This window comes from Physella acuta, unplaced genomic scaffold, assembly GCF_028476545.2.
Source record: "Physella acuta isolate Inbredline_101_S28 unplaced genomic scaffold, ASM2847654v3 ptg000916l, whole genome shotgun sequence".
In the NCBI taxonomy this organism is placed as follows: domain Eukaryota; kingdom Metazoa; phylum Mollusca; class Gastropoda; family Physidae; genus Physella; species Physella acuta.
The window spans coordinates 739998-764798 of record NW_026732433.1 but is presented as its reverse complement, the minus strand read 5'-3'; the positions used below and the strand labels follow the sequence as shown (position 1 = coordinate 764798).

Genomic DNA, 24801 nt, shown 5'->3' with positions numbered 1-24801 from the left:
ATATATATATATATATATAGGCCTATATATATATACATATCTATATCTATATCTATATATATATATATATATATATATATATATATATATATATATATATGCCTATATATATATATATATATATATATATATATATATATATATATATATATATATATATATATATATATATATATTATTTATATATATATATAATATGAGTTTGTGTGTATGTGTTTATGTGCGAGCGTGTGTTCGTATGTGTTATGTGTATAAGAACCAGTATGTCGATGTGTTTAGATTTGCATTTAAAAATGTATCATGCTACGTTATAGCTTCGGGCAAGTTGAAGTAGAGTGCGACTGTTTCTGTGACTTGGGCAAAAATAAGGAACAAGTAACCAATTCTAAGCCAACTCACTAAGGTATCCCAACTTGCGACAGGTAACATGAGAGCTGGGTTGACCCCCGGGGCATCTTAAGACTTTTGATTTAACAATCTACCCCTTAACCACGCCGTCCCTTGTTTGAGAAGCGTGCGAAAAAAAAACAGATTCGGTTAATCTAGGCTATAGCAAGAAAAGTGTAACTTAACTTGTTATTGTTGAAAACCCGAACAAAAAAATTAGCCCCCACCCCATCGTCGTCTGTCTTAAAATAGCAAAACAAAAGACAAAGCGGTTTTATATTTTGAAACATGTCAAACATGTGTTGTTAAGTTTGGCGCCACTTTTAGATCTGTCCTCTTGGTGAAGTCACTTGTGTTGTGTGTATCATACAGTTGTGGTGGGTTTAGTTGAGGTAATGGAGTCTTCAAAACCAGTTGAAGATTAGCCATCTATAGATAAATCGTGAACTGTGCTCGTTGGTACTTTTTAGGTATGCAAATTTATTTTACTTATTGCAAAGTTATAAAAGCTCCATGATAGCAGATGTTAATAATGTTAAAATAATATTTTTTTTTTATAAAAACAAAGCAAATGAAAATTCTAGCCAGTTGTTTAGTTATATGATTTGTTTACCCTAATGTAGGTCCTTGTTAAACAGTCCCAAAATACACCCTCCACCCCACTCATACATTTCAACTCTCCCTTTTTGCACTGGAAGTTCCAAACAAAATTGCTTTATCGCAACTTGTCAATTTCACTACTAATGCCGAGTTCAATTCTTTAGATTTAAAGTAATCCGCGATCACGTCATTATCTATTACACCTCACGCTAAAGCTAAAGTATGTGGGGGGGGGGGGGGGGGGGAAGGGGACGATTTTGTGATTTTAATTTTCTAATTATTCATATATGCAGGTAATAGAGGTATCTGTGTATTTGTGAGTCCGCATTAGCATGCTCTGTTTACAATGTATTTTTAATTTAATAGCGTTAATTTGAATACAAAAAATGTTAATCTAAATCCACAATGGTCAGGCAGTCACCATGCAGATAGTTTATATTAACCTATATTGTACGCAACTTAGAAATTCCAGTTTGTCGAATTTTTATCGTTTTCTTTGCCTTTTAATTCTACAGACCTCGACATGATTAAAAACAAGTAATTAATTTAGAGATTAGCGTGAGCAATGACCACATAAGAAATCACATGTAGGGAACCTGTACAAACAACGCGACAACCCGGATATAGTAGTAGATGTTTGTTTCATTCGTATTAAGGTGGTTTTTGTGTGGTATAGTGTACCATTCTCGTTTGGATAGCTGCTCTAGTTTTTTGAAGTGTCCGTTTGCATTATTTTCATTGGATAACGGAGAACGGATGTAATGGTGTAAATAAATTGTCGCTTAAAGCGTTTTTATGTTAAGTGACCGAAATAAACATACATAGGAACAAAACACTAACAAAAAAACAACAACACAATTTTGTATGAATGTGTACATCGTATTCCATAAAGTTAATTTTTTTGTGTCGGTGTCGCTACACAATGACGACGATAGAAATCTTTGATTTTAAAAACAACTGAAGTTGTTTTCCGAAACGAGGTGAACACACTCAGAAACAGACGTGTTAAGTTGATGACGTGTGTAGACGCGCGTCTTTTGCAGTGTAACGTGGTCATGAATGGCCGCCATTTTTGTGGAGGTCAGATCATCACAACCCGCACGCGTCACGGATTTTTAAAATTTTTTATTCTTTGAGTTAGCTGCACAAAATGATTGACAATGTTGCAATTTTTACATACAATTTAATTTAAAAATTAATCTTTTTTTTTAAAATGTTGTTTTAAAATTTTTATTTCAGAATAAATCAGACATGTTTACTTCTTGCAAAGGAAGCCATCTTTTATCTAAAAATAAACACCATAGAATTTAGTGGATCAGAAGTGATTAATGAACAAGACAAAAGGTGCTTGTTGAGCTATGACGTGGTTCGGTGGTTGAGAAAGTAAGGATGTTCAAACTGCGACTTCACCGTGCCAGGCTCGTCATGATTAATTTAATTAAGTGTTCATTATATTTTATTGACAGTCCATACAAGGATGTGAAAATACTCGCTACCACAGGATTATTCATTCAATAGTGGATTATATTTTATGCTACTTACAACAAGGACATAATTACATCTTACATCGGACTCATTGTATTAAGCAAATGTTATACTTCTCAAACCATTGATAACCTTGGGTGATTCAGTTTTCAAGCTGTTTTTAAATCGTGGCATATGATAGTTAACATGGATATTATTCTAACAAGTTCGATTGTGATCGAAAATTATTTTTAAAATTGCATTATTTTATTAACCATGTAAGATGTAATTTGACTGTTACAGTATTTGTAGTGGTCTTAATACATCTATTGAATTGAATATTAAAAAGGAAATTTAATTAGTTTTCTTACCGCAAGTTAGATCATACAGTTTTATAACAATGGATAACTGGAGTGTTTACAAATTATTTCCCTTATTAGTGTTAGTGACTGTAGGGGTAGATAACTCAGGTGAACACGTTCTAAATAACCATTCCTTAAATCTGGGTGCCACCATAACAAAACTAGCCGTGAGTGATAAGTACGTCTACGTAGGGGGAGTGAACTTTGTAGCCCAGCTGACCAAATCGTTGGATGTGGTTCTATTTAATCTGACCATTGGACCGGTTTTAAAAGACGAAGATTGCCGGCCACAAACCGGACCGTGTGACAACCAGGTGATGGTGATGGAGATAGACGCCAACCTGGACAGGCTGGTTGTCTGTGGTACAGCCTACAGAGGGACGTGTACACTGCACAGTCTGTCTGACATTACAGACTGGCGGTGTCTGTATGGAGACAATGGGGCAGACATTTTAGCAGGGGGAGTAACTCAGACAACTGTACTCCATTTTATAAATAATACTTCCGGACATTTCGCAACTGGAAACCACAACAATAAATCTTATCCACCTTGTCGGTCATCAGAATTTGCCAACACATCAACACATCAGTCTAGCTACCGACCTCAACAATCAACTATCATGATAGCAGGATATGTTTACAGAAACTCTTTAGATTCCGAGCCAATGCTGATGTCGTTACGACAAATAAATTACATCGACGACAAATTCATCATCAGCTACGTTCTGGATGGGGATAGTAAACCCCGGGGGGTCAGCATCAAGCCCGGGGAGAGGGACCGGTTCTTCACAGACTTCAAGCTGTCTTTCTACTGGCAAGGTTTTTCTTACCTGCTGTCCACACAAAACTACAGCGGTACAAGCAGGACAGTGGTGACTCGAGTTGACCACAACACCAATGTTTTCTCGTTTGTTGAAACTGAGTTGGTCTGTGGGGAGAATGTGAGTTTTTATATTTTGATTTTAAGATTTATTTTTAAAAATATTTAATTGGAAAAAAAGAGATAAAGAATAATTAAACTATTAACACGCTGCTTTTCTAGTTGTAGAAATGAATTCGTTTTCTAATGTTAGAAGTAGCCATGATGTTTGTTTATTAATTACTGTGGGTGCGAATACGATGGTAAGTCTGACGAAAACAATCTCGTTCTTCACACTTGCATATTAACATCCATTACTCAGAACAGTCTGATGTTCTCACGCCGAAATCATGTTTGACCAGGGTTTGAACCCAACATGTTTATTTTCAGATAGCACGTATTGAAACTCTGCCACATAGGATACGGCTGACCTACCAACCTTCTCGCTACACACCAAAACTTGAGCTTGATAAATACAAATTCAACTCTCAACCTCGCTCAAACTGTCTATGGTTAAAGCCCCGCTGTGGTCAAACTATCTATGGTCAAACTACATATGGTCAAATTATCTATGGTCAAACACCTATGTTAAAACCATCTCAGATCAAAGCCCCTTTTATCAAAGCCCGTATGGTCAAAGCCCCTATTATCAAAGCCCGTATGGTCAAAGCCCCTATTATCAAAGCTTGAATGGTCAAACCCCTATGGTCAAAGCCCATATGGTAAAAGCCCATATGGTCAAAGCCCCTATGGTCAAAGCCCATATGGTCAAAGCCCATATGGTCAAACACCTATGGTCAAACAACCTATGGTCGAAGCCCTTATGTTCAAAGCACCTGTAGACAAGGCACCTAGACCCTAAGTTAGAATCGTTAACAGTAGTTTAGGAACAAAAACTTCCAGCCATGTCAAATGCTCAAATCAGCATACACCACCAACAGCCCCAACTGTGTGTAATTTAAAAAAAAACAAAACAAATACCTTTCTGCTCTCAACATTTCAGCTATCGTTTTTATGTATTTAATAAAAACATAAAAAAAACCAAAATACTGAAATAAAAATATTAAAATAATAAATCACCAATTTATTTACACATTTACACACACCGATACATCTAAGCAGAATGTAGTTTTACAAAGTAACTAGTAAGATTTAAAAGCTTGTAATAATAACTTTTATTTTCATCCCAGAATGCCAGTGTAACATCATTTACAGTGGGAAAATTTTTCATCGATAAAGGAAGTACAACACTAGTCGAACCAGTTTTGTTGGTCGCTGTGTCTACACGTTCTGGTGCAGGGATGTGTGTGTACATGTTGCAGGACATAAACACAACGTCGGAATTTAGTCAAACTGAGTGTGATAAAGGGACGGATACAATGGCCAGTCCCGTGACTTGGGTTAATGGAAGTATTGGTAAATGTGAGGTAAGTTGCTTGTAATACGTTTTTGTTATAGATTGCATCACATTTTTTCTTTCAATGCATTGTTCCAGAAAAATACGTCATTGAAATTAAGTCGTAAATAAATGGCCCATCTACCTAGAATACATCATATATATATATACTTTTTATTATTACGTATTTATTACCTATTTTAAAATAGAGTGATATTAATATTTTCCTTTATTTACAGCAAAACAAGAAAAATCTGTACGTCAAGAACTCAGATATCTTAAGACAAGATTCTATTGAGAACTCTTCCCAGCCAATACAACAAATCTATGCATACACGATCCCATCGGTGTCTGAACAAATGGACATTTTTCTGGATACAAATTCTTCGTCGTTATCAAATGTAAGAAATTAAAAAAAAATCTTTGTATCTCTTATTTCACTATATCATTGTATTGATGATTGCTAGTGTAAAAATTGATATTCGTGCATCATCAACATCATCATCGCCATCACCATCATCATTAAATTGTGCTATTTTTAAAAAAATATAATATGCACTTTTCAATTTTGTTTTAGATTAAGTTACATCTGATAAAGAACCGTACAAACAAAACGAACATGAAGTCATTAGCTTTACCTGACATACGAGGCAGAAATATTGGCGTTCTTGATGAGACAAATGCTGAAATATTTTTAGTTAGTGGCAAACAGGTTGTGTTTCATCACATTATTTTCTTTAAATTTTTAGCCAGATTTTCGTCACCCGAGATTTAAAAATAATAAAATACATGTGTTTAAAACATATTGAAAATATTATACAATTTATCTTGATTCTGATCACTTTGAAAATATAAAAGTTTAATACATAGTAATTAATGCCATTATATAACAATTAAAGAAACTTCTATCTCACATCGATTTTATTTGACCCTCAATACTGATCTAAGAAATACACACAAAACGTTAGCTAAAGTTATTATTACACATAATCGGGAAACAAAAGTTTGCGTATTTTGCATTGTTTGAATGAGGTCCTCTATTCTGCCTTAGATTTACCACGTAGATATCGACAACTGCAGCATATTTTCCAACTGTTCAGTTTGTCAGCGACAAACCCATAACTGCCGATGGTGCCCTAAACTAAATAAATGTAAAGTCAAAGTCACAGACAATAGCAAGTGTGGGTCTGATCAGGAACGACGGACATGTCCACCAAAGTTGTTGAAGGTAAGTGGTGCTAAGGGATTACACCTGTCCAATATAACGTAAAAATGGTGTATACAACTACACCAGTCATATATAACGTGATAACGTTTGTATACAACTATACCGATCATATATAACGTGATAAAGTTTGTATACAACTATACCGATCATATATAACGTGATAAAGTTTGTATACAACTATACCGATCATATATAACGTGATAAAGTTTGTATACAACTATACCGGTCATATATAACGTGATAAAGTTTGTATACAACTATACCGATCATATATAACGTGATAAAGTTTGTATACAACTATACCGGTCATATATAACGTGATAAAGTTTGTATACAACTATACCGGTCATATATAACGTGATAAAGTTTGTATACAACTATACCGATCATATATAACGTGATAAAGTTTGTATACAACTATACCGGTCATATATAACGTAAATGACAAAAGTGTATGCAGCTACACCTGTTATATATAACGTAAAACAAGGCCATGCTCATGTAGTTGATCGTATGGGGCTATCCTATTAAAAAAGGTAAATAGTAGGCGGGGTGGCTGTAGGCGTAAGAAATGGTCAGTGTGGCCGTAGACGTAAGAAATGGTCAGAGTGTTCAATCGAAACAAAGTGCGATATGGACACGACAGATTAGGACATCACCTATGAGCCCAAAAGCACATGACCAAACGAACCTACGAAACCATGAGTCCACCAAACCATGAGCCCACCAAACCATGAGCCCACCAAACCATGAGCCCACCAAACCATGAGCCCACCAAACCATAAGCCCACCAAACCATGAGCCCACCAAACCATGAGCCCACCAAACCATGAGCCCACCAAACCATGAGCCCACCAAACCATGAGCCCACCAAACCATGAGCCCACCAAACCATGAGCCCACCAAACCATGAGCCCACCAAACCATGAGCCCACCAAACCATGAGCCCACCAAACCATGAGCCCACCAAACCATGAGCCCACCAAACCATGAGCCCACCAAACCATGAGCCCACCAAACCATGAGCCCACCAAACCATGAGCCCACCAAACCATGAGCCCACCAAACGATGAGCCCACCAAACCATGAGCCCACCAAACCATGAGCCCACCAAACCATGAGCCCACCAAACCATGAGCCCACCAAACCATGAGCCCACCAAACCATGAGCCCACCAAACCGTGAGCCCACCAAACCATGAGCCCTCCAAACCATGAGCCCACCAAACCATGAGCCCTCCAAACCATGAGCCCACCAAACCATGAGCCCTCCAAACCATGAGCCCACCAAACCATGAGCCCACCAAACCATGAGCCCACCAAACCATGAGCCCACCAAACCATGAGCCCACCAAACCATGAGCCCACCAAACCATGAGCCCTCCAAACCATGAGCCCACCAAACCATGAGCCCACCAAACCATGAGCCCACCAAACCATGAGCCCACCAAACCATGAGCCCACCAAACCATGAGCCCACCAAACCATGAGCCCACCAAACCATGAGCCCACCAAACCATGAGCCCTCCAAACCATGAGCCCACCAAACCATGAGCCCTCCAAACCATGAGCCCACCAAACCATGAGCCCTCCAAACCATGAGCCCACCAAACCATGAGCCCTCCAAACCATGAGCCCATGCGCCCACCAGCAAATTATCCCAGCTATTCACGAGACCACACTTTGAGCCAAGAATGCTCTACTCGACCTTCATATACTAAGTTTAAATTTAATTGACCATGTTGGTGGGGGTGGTAACGAATGGTCTGTTGCGCATGCGCGAGAGGGGCGGGAGGAGGGTTAGATAATCGTCTTGCCGATGAAGAGAATATATATATATATATATATATATATATATATATATATATATATATATATATATATATATATATATATATATATATATATATATATATATATATATATATATATATATATGTAACCGAGTCTAGTTGCATCTTCTGCTCGACAACGCCAAATGTAACCAGCCTATTTGCTTGTAGTGCCAAATGTTAACGAGTGTATTCACTCATTCTACACAACATCGACCACAATATAGATACTCGAAGATGCAGGTTTACCATTGATCCTTTTATTACATGAATCAAAAGAAATGCTTCACAATAATATAATGAATCAACTGACCCCCAACCGTCCTCACTAGTCTTCACATAACCGAATGCACATGTCTATCGTCCCTATTAACACAAGACGTCTACACCGTTCAATAACCAACTTGATACTGCCACACTTCTACTCCTCGTTCTCAGCTGTCGCCTTCCTATATATCCCTTCGTATTCGTAATCGTATTCGTACTCATATTCATACTCGTATTCGTACTCGTATTCTAATCGTTGCATCAGAATATTAATTGCGCAGCTTCTGTCCTACAATCCGATTAATAAACCATCTGCACTGTTACGTCAGCCTGTGAACTGCGCAGCGGCTTTGTGATCGTTATCAGCCCAACATCTGCACTATTGCATCAGACTGTAATACGTTGTTAACCATAGTATGGTAACTACCCTAGTTACATATATATATATATATATATATATATATATATATATATATATATATATATATATATATGGTTAAGATAAGACATTAATCTTACGGATTGAGATTTGCTTCATTTAAACATGCTGTCATTACCTGGGTGTGATCTGATTTCTGGTCACGTGTCCTTAGTTTACCCCCACCACGGCCCCCACCAATGGCGGCACAGTTCTGACCTTGTACGGCGAGTTGCTGGGTGACCAGGATCTCAACACTGCTGGTAATGTTACGGTCTGTGGTCAACCTTGTGACAACACTACCATAGTCAGCGACAGGTAAGTTGGTTGATGGAGTTTTGTTGATATATATATTAAAAATAATTTCATTAAGTAAATCGTATTATTTGAAATTTTAATGTAGTTACACTAAGTGACCTGGAATTTAGCATTATACCTTTAAAATCTAATATTTTCTAGAATGGTAATAGTCAGCAGCTTAGAAAATATATTGTACATATTAAAACGATGCAGTTTTAAAAAGCGTACGTTGTGTATGACCTCATATATATTTTAACTGGCAATTCGAATGTATTTTCAGGGTGTTGACATGCAGAACACGACCCCAGTCTGGTCCCACACTGTGTAACATCACTGTAGAGACCGTGCTATTAAAACACAGTCACGGCCTGACCTCATCAGCTGAGATAAAAGACAATGGATACGTGCAGTTTGTGGTCAGTGCAAACATTTAATTATTTTATACAGCCAACTCGCATGTTAGTTTGAACTAGTCAGCTCGCCCTACCACACTAAGACATAGAACATCCACATGAACCATCCAATCAACTCAGTCATGAGCGAGTCTTACCAACTGTACACGGTGGTAGCCAAGCCTTTCTTGTGTCATACAGCCTAGTTTCACAGTCACTTCATCTTTTGTTCCGAGGATACCAAGCGAGGGTCTTATCTTGGTCTCCTCCTTTTCACCTTTCAGAGTATTTTGGCGATCCATCGCCATTTTCTTTAGAAGATTTAATTTTCATCAGGTTGTGGGTTCTACAATGTCGTAGTTCTTCATTTGTAGTAGGGTTTGTCCAGCCAATGCGAAATATTTCAAAACAAAATTGCTTAAATTTTATTTGTATTCGATAAAAGGATCCTCCATACTATTCTCCATTGAGCTACTCTTGTTTTTACTATTGTATAAAATATCCACTAGTAGTGCTGTCTTATTCAACTACGATCCACGATTTGGGAGGGTATGGAAGAAGGTTTCTACATCTAAAACTCGCATTCTGCAGAAGGAAACACAAAATATATATAGCAAAGCTATTTAAGATAAACAATTCCAAATATCTAACCTATTTGTCTCGATGGTTTGTATATGTATGTGTACCCATTAAAACAATGTTAATTTATTTATCTTACCTTTTCCGTTAGTGGGAAGATGAAGTAGAGTTCATCTGTTTCAGCAACCTCGACATACAGGGGGAATAATGTGGTCAGTATTACGCAATTTCTCTATCTGCAGAAACCAAGTGCTTCATCCATAATACCAAACTATGGTGCCAGGTCAGGTGGTACCGTGTTGACCATTGAAGGAGATCATCTTCTCTCTGGCAGCCATAGAAGCGTTCTGGTCGGCAACAGGAGTTGTGACGTCATCACGCATAGGTATTTGTTTCTTTCAGGCTACTAAGTAAAAATAAACGAGTGTTATAATATAAATTAAATAAAGAAAATATTTTTCTAAAACTTCACTAAACAAGCAGCAAAATGAATGATCTTTTAAAAACTATATTATGTTATAATGACGTTTTGCATACTTTATCAAAACATAAAAAAACGAGTCTACGACAAATTCCCGAAAGACACTTGCCCGATTGCCGTTTGCCCGAAGGCCGATTTCCAGAATGGACTTATGCCCGAATGCAACAAATGCCCGAATGGACACTTGCCCCAATGCTACTAATGCCCGAAAGCCACTTGCCCGAAGGTCATTTGTCCGAAGAATGTTAACATTATATATTACCAAATAATCATTCGTCATCAATTTAAATTTGAAATTTCGATAATCAATTCATATCAAAGCAAAATAAAAGGAGAAAAAATTAATATTATATATTATATATTACCTTGCAGACATTTTAAATTAATTTATATTTGCTATATATGCATAAAATGGATATAAAACGTAATTGACTACCTTTAGTTTTTAAATTCGCCGCCTGAAACGCGCCTCGTTAGTCACCACACAAGTTCAGCATAACAAGATACATCAAACAAATGTGCCTTTGTTCAATGTACGAGACGCCGCGCCGCCTACACCCTGTCATAAACGCTATATAAATACCGCAACACGTTGGCTCAACAAGGTGTTCAAATCATTAAGAGAATATAAAGACACCGCCGCGAACATCACCTTTTTTTACAGCAATTTCTCAGTTTTCAAAAAATAAAATTGCTAAACCGAAAGGTCTCGAGTTCAAACCCTCTGGTAGATAAGGCTCGTTAACTGGGGACTGCGACTCTTCTAGGAGAGAAAACTCCGAAATAAAACAACTGCTGCCTTGTAGATAGTTCTTGGTTGGACAAAGGCTATTGAAGCAAATCCAAAATGTAAAGTAGGCTGAAATCGGAGTCCACGCCCTAAATGGCGTATAACCAGTTGACACGTATACTTAATTGTGTTGGAGGGAATGCCTTCCAACACTAAAAAAAATTATTAAGAACGAGGAAGATGAAGAAGTAAAGGAATAAAATAATAGCTAAATTTAAAAAAAAATATAAACAAATTTGTTTTTTTGTGTGCTAAAAATTGCAAACTTGAATTAATTAAGAATGTCTATTTGGTAATATAATTTATAATCTAATACTAACATTTTTCGGGCAAACGGCCTTTGTGCGAGTGGTTTTCGGGCATTTGTCGCATTCGGGCAAGTGTCCATTCGGGCATTTGTCGCATTTGGGCAAGTGTTCATTCGGGCAAGTGTCCATTCGGAAAATCGGACTTCGGGCAAACGGCATTCGGGTTAGTGTCTTTCGGAAAAACGTCCGGCTCCCAATAAAAAACAACAACTTAAAGCAGTCAGCCTTATGAATGTTATTTAACTATTTTACTAGAATGTCGCGCTTGCCTATGTACGAAAATATCTGTGTGGTAATCTAGCCTGCCCATAATATCTTTGTCCAGCATAAACCTTCAGTGCCGGATAGCTAACAGCTCATCCAACGACAACAATGTCATGGTGACCCTAACAATTGACAACTTTACCCAGACCTTGAAGCAGACGTTCAACTTCCGGCCAGATCCACAAATCTATCACGTGACCCCAACTAAAACAATTCTCAGGTATTCTCAAACTGTTGTATTAGGAAATATTTTCCGTGAACGTTTTGCAAGTTTTTGTAGTTTATCGTACATTAAATAACTTGCAAACACAAACGAGTTTTAAAACAAATCTTCAAGCAGTGGATACATGTCCAATTATAAAACGTGTACATGCAGAAACGAAAATTACTAAATTTCTTAGAATTTGAACACCACATCTGAGATTCTGACACAATGATTTCGAGAAGTTAACCAGTCTTTTAATTTCTTTTCTAATTTTTTTGTGTATTTAATTTCTTCTATTAATTACAGTGGTGGCATTAAAGTGAACATTTCTGGGCGAAATTTTGACAGTGTGTACAATCCCAGGATCTCAGTAGCTGTAAACTTAAGCCAAATATATGTACGTTTATTTTATTTGTATGTTTGTGTACGTCTATGCTCTTTGTTTATTTCTATACGTCTATTCTCTTTGTTTATTTGTGTACGTCTATTCTCTTTGTTTATTTTTGTACGTGTATTCTCTTTATATATTTGTATACTTGTATTTTTTTTTGTATATTTGTGTACGTGTATTCTCTTTGTATATTTGTGTACGTCTATTCTCTGTGTGCATTTGTGATACTTAGTTAAATAATAATAACTTTATGGGATATTTTATTTAGTTTACGAAAACCATAGTAGAAAATGTACACAGGGGAAGACCACAAGGGATAAACCACAGTTGTACAGTTTTCAATTTTTGAGGAAAAATTAGATTTTGTGTTTGATATCCTTTGGCATGATTTTAAAATCCTTCCTAAATATTTAGGGGATTGATGTGGTTCTACGCATTCACATGTGATAGATATACACTAGTGTTACATAAAAATTGCACTAGCACAAAAAAAAATTAAAAAACATCTGTTGTTTATCCTGTGTGATCTTCAATCGATATTTTGACAAGGATATATACAAAAATAGCTCTGGTGATAAATAACAGCAGTTGTAGGTACAAAACTTGTAGCTCAAAGCAAAAGTAAAATCAGACATTCAAGTAACTCATGCTATATGAAACAAATACCCCAGGAGGTCGAGTTCTGCAGTAGAAATAAGCATGAAGTCTTCACAGACTCGCACATCGTGTGTAAGACACCAGACATGAAGAACATCACAGAGAAAGAAATCCTTGAAGCCCAGATCAACGTCAAGATGGATGGTGTGCAGTACAACGTTACACCGTTTGAGATCCACAGAGATCCAAAGTTTGAGGTCTTTGGTGTTGATGAGGTCATCACAGACACTGGGGATATTACCATAAGGGTTCGTTTATATTTATTCTTTTCTTTTAGTTTAGGATTTTTTTTTATACTTTTGAAAATGTAATTAATGTTCCAAATTATTTTTTCTATACAGTTACTTAACAACCCAAATAAAAATACAGTTATCTGTAGTTGGTAATGTTCTATAACTTTATGAAATACAGTTGCATAGTTATTAATTTATTTTTCAATAATTAACGTACAGATTAGGCTCAAATATTAAGTTCTCTAACTCCAGGGTGAAAACATCCCAACGTGGCTGCATGTTGAAGAAATTAAAGTTTATATAGACGGGGCAAGATGTAACGTCACAGTCGTCACTGCCGCTTACATTAAGTGTAACGTCACGGAGTTCTTGGAAAAATTTAACAATTGCAGTAGTACCATTGGAAATGGCATTGTGAGGCAAAATGAGATCATTAAAACTGGATCTGTTACTGCAGAAGTATTTTCTGTGGTCTCAACATCAACAACTTTTAATACAACACCATTATCAGCAGCATCAACGACTTTTAATACAACATCATTATCGACATCATCAACGACTTTTAATACAACATCATTATCAGCATCATCAACAACTTTAAATACAACATTATTATCAGCAGCATCAACAACTTTTAATACAACATTATTATCAGCATCATCAACAACTTTTAATACAACATCATCATCAACAACATCAAGCGGTACAACATCACATATTCCAGTACCAATAGGAGATTCTATCATTTCCCCAAATGCTGGACGACGTAAACGAAGTCTGGAATTCTCGTACAAAATTTGTCAGGACTTGTACAACAACATATCCAACACAACCAGCATCGTCACATATTCTGTGTCGGTAGAAATCGGTAATTTCCGTCAACCTGTCGGAAAAATCAAGTTTAATCTCCATCCTGTGAAGATCATCCACAGTCCCTCCATGGTTATCGTGGCGGCCGTTAGCGGGACCATAAGCTCCATCGTCGTCGTCGTGCTGGGCATCGTCATCTACCTGAGGGTCAGACGGTCCAGGCGAAAGGCGAGGAACAATGGGGGACTATTCTCAGGTACCTACATAAACATTTGCTCTAGGTCGACTATTCTCAGGTACCTAAACATTTGATCTAGGGGGACTATTCTCAGGTACCTAAACATTTGCTCTGGGGGACTATTCTCAGGTACCTACACAAACATTTGATCTAGGGGACTATTCTCAGGTACCTACACAAACATTTGATCTAGGGGACTATTCTCAGGTACCTACACAAACATTTGCCCTAGGGGGACTATTCTCAGGTACCTACACAAACATTTGCTCTGGGGGGGGGGGGACTATTCTCAGGTACCTACACAAACATTTGCTCTAGGGGGACTATTCTCAGGTACCTACACAAACATTTTCTCTAGGGGGACTATTCTCAGGTACCTACACAAACATTTGCCCTAGGGGGACTATTCTCAGGTACCTACACAAACATTTGCTCTGGGGGGGGGACTATTCTCAGGTACCTACACAAACATTTTCTTTAGGGGGACTATTCTCAGGTACCTACACAAACATTTGCTCTAGGGGGACTATTCTCAGGTACCTACACAAACATTTGCTCTAGGGGACTATTCTCAGGTACCTACACAAACATTTGCTCTGGGGGGGGGGGGGACTATTCTCAGGTACCTACACAAACATTTGCTCTAGGGGGACTATTCTCAGGTACCTAAACATTTGCTCTAGGGGGACTATTCTCAGGTACCTACACAAACATTTGCTCTAGGTGGACTATTCTCAGGTACCTACACAAACATTTGCTCAAGTGGGACTATTCTCAGGTACCTACACAAACATTTGCTCTTGGGGGACTATTCTCAGGTACCTACATAAACATTTGCTCAAATGGGACTATTCTCAGGTACCTACATAAACATTTGCCCTAGGGGGACTATTCTCAGGTACCTACATAAACATTTGCTCAAATGGGACTATTCTCAGGTACCTACACAAACATTTGCTCTAGGGGGACTATTCTCAGGTACCTACATAAACATTTGCTCTTGGGGGACTATTCTCAGGTACCTACATAAACATTTGCTCAAATGGGACTATTCTCAGGTACCTACATAAACATTTGCTCTTGGGGGACTATTCTCAGGTACCTACATAAACATTTGCTCAAATGGGACTATTCTCAGGTACCTACACAAACATTTGCTCTAGGGGGACTATTCTCAGGTACCTACATAAACATTTACTCTAGGTCGACTATTCTCAGGTACCTAAACATTTGATCTAGGGGGACTATTCTCAGGTACCTAAACATTTGCTCTGGGGGACTATTCTCAGGTACCTACACAAACATTTGCTCTAGGTCGACTATTCTCAGGTACCTAAACATTTGCTCTGGGGGGACTATTCTTAGATACCTACATAAACATTTTCTCTAGGGGGACTATTCTCAGGTACCTACACAAACATTTTCTCTAGGGGGACTATTCTCAGGTACATAAACATTTTCTCTAGGGGGACTATTCTCAGGTACCTTCACAAACATTTGCTCTAGGTCGACTATTCTCAGGTACCTACACAAACATTTGCTCTAGGGGGACTATTCTCAGGTACCTACACAAACATTTGCTCTAGGTCGACTATTCTCAGGTACCTAAACATTTGCTCTGGGGGGACTATTCTTAGATACCTACATAAACATTTTCTCTAGGGGGACTATTCTCAGGTACCTACACAAACATTTTCTCTAGGGGGACTATTCTCAGGTACACAAACATTTTCTCTAGGGGGACTATTCTCAGGTACCTAAACATTTGCTCTAGGGGGACTATTCTCAGGTACCTACACAAACATTTGCTCTAGGGGGACTATTCTCAGGTACCTACACAAACATTTTCTCTAGGGGGACTATTCTCAGGTACATAAACATTTGCTCTAGGGGGACTATTCTCAGGTACCTACACAAACATTTGCTAAGGGGGGACTATTCTCAGGTACCTTCACAAACATTTTCTCTAGGGGGACTATTCTCAGGTACCTACACAAACATTTGCTCTAGGGAGACTATTCTCAGGTACCTACAAAGACATTTCCTGTTTTAATTAGCCTGCTTAAATCAAGTAACCTAACAATACCAGCTGATGTATTTTAAGCAACTTACAATTATGTTAACTTTCATTGCCCATGTTTCTGTATACCATTGGTGCTGGAATTATAAAATTGCAGCTTCTACAAATTACATCGTCACTATCTTCTATATATATAATTCTCTTCTGGGAGACACTATAAAACAAGCTGTAAGCGCGCTCCCTATCCCCCCCCCCCATCCCTACATGGTCTGGTGAGCTGTGGTTCATGCTAAATGTTTACATTAATCGTAGAGCCGGGTTTAGTGACGGCTATTAGGGGCAGATAATTTAGTTTGAAACGATTTTAAACTTAGGGGAGGTAACTAAGAGGAGGCTGCTATCACGGGGGGGGGGGGGGGGTGTAGGGTAGGTGTTTGGGTAAAGGAGGGTGGGGGTAGTATCGTCCTTAACGACCTACTGATAGTGTTTTAAAGCAAATATTTTCAGTGGCAGCATTTGTACTGTCGAATTTTCAAATTATGCATTACTGAAAAGTAGAAAATAAAACAGCTAAATAGCGGCGTATGTTATGCCGCGGGTCGGCTCGTTGTAATTATAGAATCAACGTGACAGAGTATGTCAAGGATATATACTCTTAATAAACTTTGATATAGAATCGGTGTGAAACTACGAAATATATAAACTTGGAAGTAAACTGCTCATGTCTTGTCTAAAATCTTTAAGGTTGAACATTTCGCGTGAATCAGTAGTTTAAACATATTATTATTAGTTACTCTGGCCTCTAAAGGGATAAGCATAACTATTTTTTTAATGTATGTTAAAATAATTTTATTACATTTTATTTCAAACACACAGAGAACAAGCATATCAAAATATGATTTAATAATATTTCTACTAAACTCGAATTTTAAATTCTCTAGCCGTAGTTTTTTTCAAAAATGTTTTAAATTAATTTAAGCAACTCTAAGAAGTCAGTTAAACAATGTGTTTTAGTTAACATCGCTTCTCTGTTTTTTAAGCGCAATTTCCATACTGACAATTGCGATTATTAATTCGTTATTTCTGGATGGATGGATGGATGGATGGATGGATGGATGGATGGATGGATGGATGGATGGATGGATGGATGGATGGATGGATGGATGGATGGATGGATGGATGGATGGATGGATGGATGGATGGATGGATGGATGGATGGATGGATGGATGGATGGATGGATGGATGGATGGATGGATGGATGGATGGATGGATGGATGGATGGATGGATGGATGGATGGATGGATGGATGGATGGATGGATGGATGGATGGATGGATGGATGGATGGATGGATGGATGGATGGATGGATGGATGGATGGATGGATGGATGGATGGATGGATGGATGGATGGATGGATGGATGGATGGATGGATGGATGGATGGATGGATGGATGGATGGATGGATGGATGGATGGATGGATGGATGGATGGATGGATGGATGGATGGATGGATGGATGGATGGATGGATGGATGGATGGATGGATGGATGGATGGATGGATGGATGGATGGATGGATGGATGGATGGATGGATGGATGGATGGATGGATGGATGGATGGATGGATGGATGGATGGATGGATGGATGGATGGATGGATGGATGGATGGATGGATGGATGGATGGATGGATGGATGGATGGATGGATGGATGGATGGATGGATGGATGGATGGATGGATGGATGGATGGATGGATGGATGGATGGATGGATGGATGGATGGATGGATGGATGGATGGATGGATGGATGGATGGATGGATGGATGGATGGATGGATGGATGGATGGATGGATGGATGGATGGATGGATGGATGGATGGATGGATGGATGGATGGATGGATGGATGGATGGATGGATGGATGGATGGATGGATGGATGGATGGATGGATGGATGGATGGATGGATGGATGGATGGATGGATGGATGGATGGATGGATGGATGGATGGATGGATGGATGGATGGATGGATGGATGGATGGATGGATGGATGGATGGATGGATGGATGGATGGATGGATGGATGGATGGATGGATGGATGGATGGATGGATGGATGGATGTGTGTCCGCAGCTGTCGTATCTCCTCCTCAACGAAGCAATATCGAGGACTAGTTCCAAAGCAAATATGTTAAGCAAGTTCCGAGGATGATTGTGAACCAAAAAAATTCCCGGAATTCCTTCCTGGATTTCCCGGAAAAGCCAAAAAACCTCGAAAAAAATGCAGTTTTTGGCCCATATCTCGGCAACCAGACCACTTAGCGACTTGAAACATTTACCAATCGATTCCTGCCATAATTTAGAACAATATTGCCGAAGAAAGTTTTCAAAAATATTCTTTCGTTCGGTCACAAAAAATTTGCTGAATATATGAGTTATCTTGATTTAAAATTGTTATGGATAACATAAGGAAATTGCGCTTAAATTGTCACTAGACTTTTTATTAACTTGTTTTACCAACGTTGTCCCTTTTCCGGACAACCCACTATTACAGAAATACGCAATTTCATCAAAAACATTAGTATCTGTAATCGACGTTATAAAAATATTTTATTAAGTGTCTTCCACATAACACAGGTGATTTGTTGCGATAAAATATTTCAAACTTATACCACACTACCTCATCCATATGATAAAAGATCATGTTTGAAAAACTATACAGAGAACTCCAGCTGTACTTTTGAGCGGTTCGTATATTAAAAACTACCATTTTCCAGGCGATAGAAAGACTTTGAACGAGATTCTGGAGTCTGTTATAGACAAAGACAAGAAAGCAGACATAGACAAACTCATCATTAAACTTAGCCAGCTCACTCTGGGCAAGATGCTTGGGGAAGGTTAGTGTTTGTTTAGACCAGCTTTTAGTTTCAAATACTTTTGTTGAATCAATTTCTATGAATAACATATTTTGTTTTAATTTGACGAATGACAATTCTCTGTCATTAAGGAAACTTTGGATGCGTGTATGAAGGACTTCTGGTAACTGACCCGGAGTCTCCACCTGTAAAAGTTGCAGTGAAAACCTTGCAAGGTAAATTCGTACCTCATCTTAACTTAGGTCTATACAAACAGGCAAGGTAAAAATCTTACTACACCTTGACTTAGGTCTATAAAAACAGTCAAATGGTTTAACTATTATAGTGCTTCTTAAAAATGTTTTTATACCTACAATATTTTAAGATGCTTTTCTTCTATCTAGCTTCGGATTGTGAAAATAAATATAACTGATGTTTTAACATCAGTAAGGATGGATGGATGGATGGATGGAAAAATTCCCTGATGGTATTCATGTTGTGTTTCAGCCGTAGTGCTAGGATATTGATTTTTCGTTTATATTATTGAAAAAAAAAACAACAACCTAACAATTTAGGTGTCTTTCTCAAAAATGTTTATTAAAACCTCTACCGAGACAATGTATTGCCTCATCGCATTGTCCGATTGGGCGTAACATGTTTTAGGCGGCCTTTATACTCCAAGACTGTGTTACATTTAGAAATCGATGAAGCATTTACATATTCACTATATCTTTAGCTTTGTTGATTGGCGTCTCATTAACTACATCCACATCGATTTAGTCGAAAATGCTCCATCGACATCAAATTACCGTATCGACAGTGCGCAGTTTATAATATTTTTGCAAATAACTGACACGAATTTAAGGGAGTTCAGTGCTGGTATGTTATTACGGCAAATTGAACTCAATAAACTAATCCCACAAGTAATAAAAGGGGGTCTTTTCAAGATAAACGCCGCCTCTAGTGCAAAAAGTGCTCATGCTAACATTTAAGCCCCGCCACTTTTTTCTAGCTCCAATTTAATACACGCAACGTTGAGGGTTAAGTTACAGGTACCGAAATACAGACATTTTGTGGCACCTGCTTCAATAAAAACAAGTTTTACATCCTCTTCTTTATAACTTTTTTTGTGGCGGGGGTTAACTTTTTTTTGGGAGGGTTTATCTGAAACAGATCCAAACTGAGGTCTAACGTTGAAAGTTGATGTTTCCAGACTCGATGTCCCAGAGCATCGACCTGAAGGGCTTTGTCCAAGAGGCCGTGATGATGCGAGAGTTCCAACACCCCAACGTCCTGGGGCTGGTTGGTTTGTCAGAGAAAGAGCCGGGCGTGCCCTACGTTGTGCTGCCTTTTATGGAGAACGGTGACCTCTTGACCTATGTCCGTGACCCCGATAAGGTAAGGTCACAGTAACGTGGATCACAAACAATCGAATATTGAGTGTACATCCATGTGTGGAATCAAACACAGAATCAAACACATAATATACAATAACATAATTTGCTACAGGCCCTACTTTCACAGTTACCCCATCCCAAAATATTTTGCTTGTTTTGTATTCATATATTTAGTTTAATTTTTATTGTAAAAAAAGGTTCCTGTTTATTAATTAGAAATATCTTCTTAAAATATTTTTTCTGAATTATGGTGATAAGTTACTAAAACAATTTGAACCGTACTTATTTATTTTCAACAAAATATGTTTATGCTTGCTTACTTTTTAGAGTTGCATATTTGATTAGATTTTTAACTTTGCACCATTTCGATTCAATATTTGAAGTAGCCGATGTTTTGAATGATTTTTTTTATTAAACAGCGCGAAAAAAAAAATTCTCTTTAAAATACAATATTAAAACTATTAAACAGAAATAGATTGCACAGGCTGTTTATATTGACTCTTCAATCGAGCTTAAGGCATCATTTGTTTCTCTCGCTAGAGTTTAACACTTCACGATGTGATCAAGTTCAGTGCTGATATCGCCGATGGTATGGCGTATCTGAGTTCTTTAAAGTTTGTTCACAGAGATCTGGCGGCAAGGAATTGTATGTGAGTAGACCACATCATACTAGGCGCATACATTTGGTAACACATACGGTGGTGTTGGCAACAGATAATTTATTATCCTATCATATTATGGTATTAGTAATAAATTTCTCTTCCATACCTAATTAGCCAGTTTTTCTTGATAGCGTTTTTGTTTTAATTTTTATTAATTTTTTTTCTAGGCTGGACAGTGTCCATCGTGCTAAAGTGGCCGACTTTGGTCTGTGTAGGGACATCTATGAGAAGGGCTACTACACCAGCGACAACAAGAAAAAACTGCCCATTAGGTGGATGGCTATAGAGAGTATAGAACATGGGGCTTACAGTACCAAGTCAGATGTTGTAAGTATGAGGCTTACAGTACAATGTCAGCTGTTGTAAGTATGGGGCTTACAGTACCAAGCCAGATGTTGTAAGTATGGGGCTTACAGTACCAAGCCAGATGTTGTAAGTATGGGGGCTTACAGTACCAGGTCAGATGTTGTAAGTATATGGGGCTTACAGTACCAAGCCAGATGTTGTAAGTATGAGGGCTTACAGTACCAGGTCAGATGTTGTAAGTATGGGGCTTACAGTACTAAGTCAGATGTTGTAAGTATGAGGCTTACAGTACCAAGTCAGATGTTGTAAGTATGGGGCTTACAGTAATAGGTCAGATGTCGTAAGTATGGGGGCTTACAGTTTATTCCCACACCTACTTCGCACTTAATATTTACAAACTACTCATTGAATAAAAAATAGAAGCTATTGAACTAGGCACGAGAGAGCATGTTGGTTGTCCATTTCAGTGGTCACTAGGTGTGGTCATGTGGGAGATGCTGACAAGGGGAGTAACTCCATACCCCGGTGTTGACGGCTGGGACGTCATCAACTTTTTACGCTCTAGACGGCTGCACTTTCCGTTCTTCTGTCCTGATGAGCTGTAAGTACTCACACATAGTACTGTAAGTACTCACACATAGTACTGTAAGTACTCATACATAGTGCTGTAAGTACTTAATGATAGTACTGTATGTACTCAATGATAGTGCTGTAAGTAATCACACATAGTGCTGTAAGTACTCACGCATAGTGCTGTAAGTACTCACACATAGTGCTGTAAGTACTCACACATAGTACTGTAAGTACTCAACGATAGTCCTGTAAGTAGTCACACATGTGCTATAAGTACTTACACATTGTGCAGTTAATTCCCAAATATAGTGTACTATCTTTGGGTATTAACAGTACAGTACCGTGCAACATTGTGCTTTAAATATTCAATCATATTACTCATAATAATTCACTCACAATCTTGTTTTTACTAAAACATAGTACATTGAATAGTCAAACAAAGTACAATAACTACACAAGAAAAGCGCTTTAGTACTATGTACATGCTCATAAAAATGGCTACACATATTTTAGATGTTCGTGAGTCTGTGCTCACCATCATAAAACACTAGTCTACAACAAACACAACACAAGTAACAACAGATCGACTACAAGTCAATATTTACATCCAACAAAATTGTTAGAAAAGGTTTTGGTTATGTCATGTTACAACTCCGAAAGTCTCGATTTAGGATCCCGGGTTCGAGTCCGTAGGACGTCCCTGAGTTTCCCCCTCCCCCAACTAAAATGGGTAACTGACTCACGTTAGAGAAAATAGAGGCGGCTGGTCATTGTGCTGACCACGTCCTTTTATATACCGAGGTCATAAAAACAGACAGACTCTTCTTCTCCTGCCCCTAGGACGTTAAAGTTTGAATAGGCACTTCACTATGTTATAACTAATACCATTTTAATTTATCTACATTATAGTATTCATCTAATTTTCTAACCATATGTTATCAAATGTACTTTCTTTCATATTGGAATAAAGTTTGAAATGAAAAAAGCTAACAAAATAACCACAACGTTCTTGCCCAGTTTCAGCCTAATGTTACAGTGCTGGGCCAAGGACCCCAACATGAGACCCACCTTCAAGGCTCTACATGTCGAACTCCTGCTTCTGATTGGTCGAACTCCCCCGCCCTCACCCTTCTCCACACTTGGTCGTACACGCTCGCCCAGCAAAGAGTTACCCGAACCCACGAACAAAGACTCGCTATCCCCAAACACCGAACCACAGAATAATCCAGAAAGTCCTACCAAAAAGGTCAAACCGGTTCCAAAAACCAGAAAGACCAAACCGAACCCCCAAAATCAAGTTTTAAACTCGCCTGAGTACAACGCCCCCGGGGATGTTGTTCAACATCTCGAGAAACCTAAAGACACGCCCACCTACTCGAACATTCTGAGCGTGCCCAAACCCACTGTCATCGCCAACGTGCAGATCACCATCCCCGCCTGCTACGAGCCCAGGGAGGACGACCTATCCACCGCCGGGTCGTACCTTCAGCTCTTTGACAACTACGAACCCCCCGCTTCCACCAACCCGCTCGTCAGGTTGTCCAAAAAACGACAGTTGAGATTATCCAACCGAAACAATTCTAAAATCTGGAACAGACCTTCAGCAGACGACGCGAAAGGTTTGGCGGGAAAAGATTTGACGTACTTTGAGCTGGAGAAGATGTCCGGTAGCGGTCACTTCCAGCAGGACACGGACTCCATCCGGTCGTCTGCTGGGATCCACGGGTCGTTTGGCAGTCTGATGGACACCGGAAGTCGAGATTCTTCGCGCATGTCCTCAGCCCGCAGCAGCGCAGTCGTGTCCAACCTGTATGTCTCTCCTGCGCATCACCTCAAAAAATCTCCTTTGGCAGAGACATAAAATTAATAGATTAAAAAAAAAACTTTTCTTCTGTAATTTTTAACAACTTTTTTTAAAATTTGTATTTCCAAGTAAAAATTTACTATATTATCTCAACGAAAAAAAAAATAATGCCCTGTTTTAGAACAAAGTTATTCTTCTACACGCACGACCGATTAAAGGGTTGGATTATAAAATAAAAGAATAACACATAACAAAGCCAACTTGAGGAAATCAAATCTTCTACAAAATAATATACGTATATTTAATATTTGGTCTCCTTATGTAGTTAACTTGTTTGTAGCAGTCGTTTGTAAGTTACATTAATATTCGTTAGTATAGCAATAATGGCAACAGAAGAGCCCTAACTTATTTAGTAGCAACGTCATATAAGTGAGTGTTTATATTAGAGGATGCAAATCACTGAACTAAAGAATAATTTGTATTATAAATTTTATATTTAAGGTATGTTAAATACCCTCGGACCTGCTTGTCAGTATGACACAGAGTTCAACCGCTATATAGTCACATTGCATGGTAGGACATTGTGTACGCTGAACCTGCCGATTTAATTTTCCCCGATTTAAGACAGGCACCGACATGAGCTGAGTAAACTCAGTGACCTGCTCTAGACTCGAGGGGGTGGGGGGGGGGGAATGGGGGAAGTTATCTGGTGGACTATTGCGCGACACTGCTT

General features: G+C 38.4%; 1 protein-coding gene across 1 annotated transcript; it reads left to right on the top strand.

The window, feature by feature from the left end:
- Positions 1-1846: 1846 nt before the first annotated feature.
- On the top strand, positions 1847-24737 carry LOC131953327 (hepatocyte growth factor receptor). The gene is made up of 20 exons (XM_059316465.1): positions 1847-2067; positions 2227-3754; positions 4863-5099; positions 5308-5469; positions 5646-5780; positions 6120-6296; positions 8988-9130; positions 9393-9528; positions 10326-10468; positions 11988-12146; positions 12438-12528; positions 13194-13427; positions 13665-14478; positions 19249-19368; positions 19479-19562; positions 20540-20724; positions 21264-21373; positions 21553-21712; positions 22159-22292; positions 23282-24737. The coding sequence occupies exons 2-20, from the start codon at positions 2852-2854 to the stop codon at positions 24123-24125; spliced, it is 4971 nt and encodes a 1656-aa protein (XP_059172448.1). The 5' UTR covers positions 1847-2067; positions 2227-2851; the 3' UTR covers positions 24126-24737.
- Positions 24738-24801: the final 64 nt, after the last annotated feature.

Excerpts from the sequence above, each read along its gene's own strand:
- LOC131953327 (XM_059316465.1), top strand. The coding sequence starts at position 2,852 with ATGGATAACTGGAGTGTTTACAAATTATTTCCCTTATTAGTGTTAGTG. Across the intron at positions 3,755-4,862 it reads AGTTGGTCTGTGGGGAGAAT|AATGCCAGTGTAACATCATT; the intron begins GTGAGTTTTTAT and ends TTTTCATCCCAG. Across the intron at positions 6,297-8,987 it reads GTCCACCAAAGTTGTTGAAG|TTTACCCCCACCACGGCCCC; the intron begins GTAAGTGGTGCT and ends ACGTGTCCTTAG.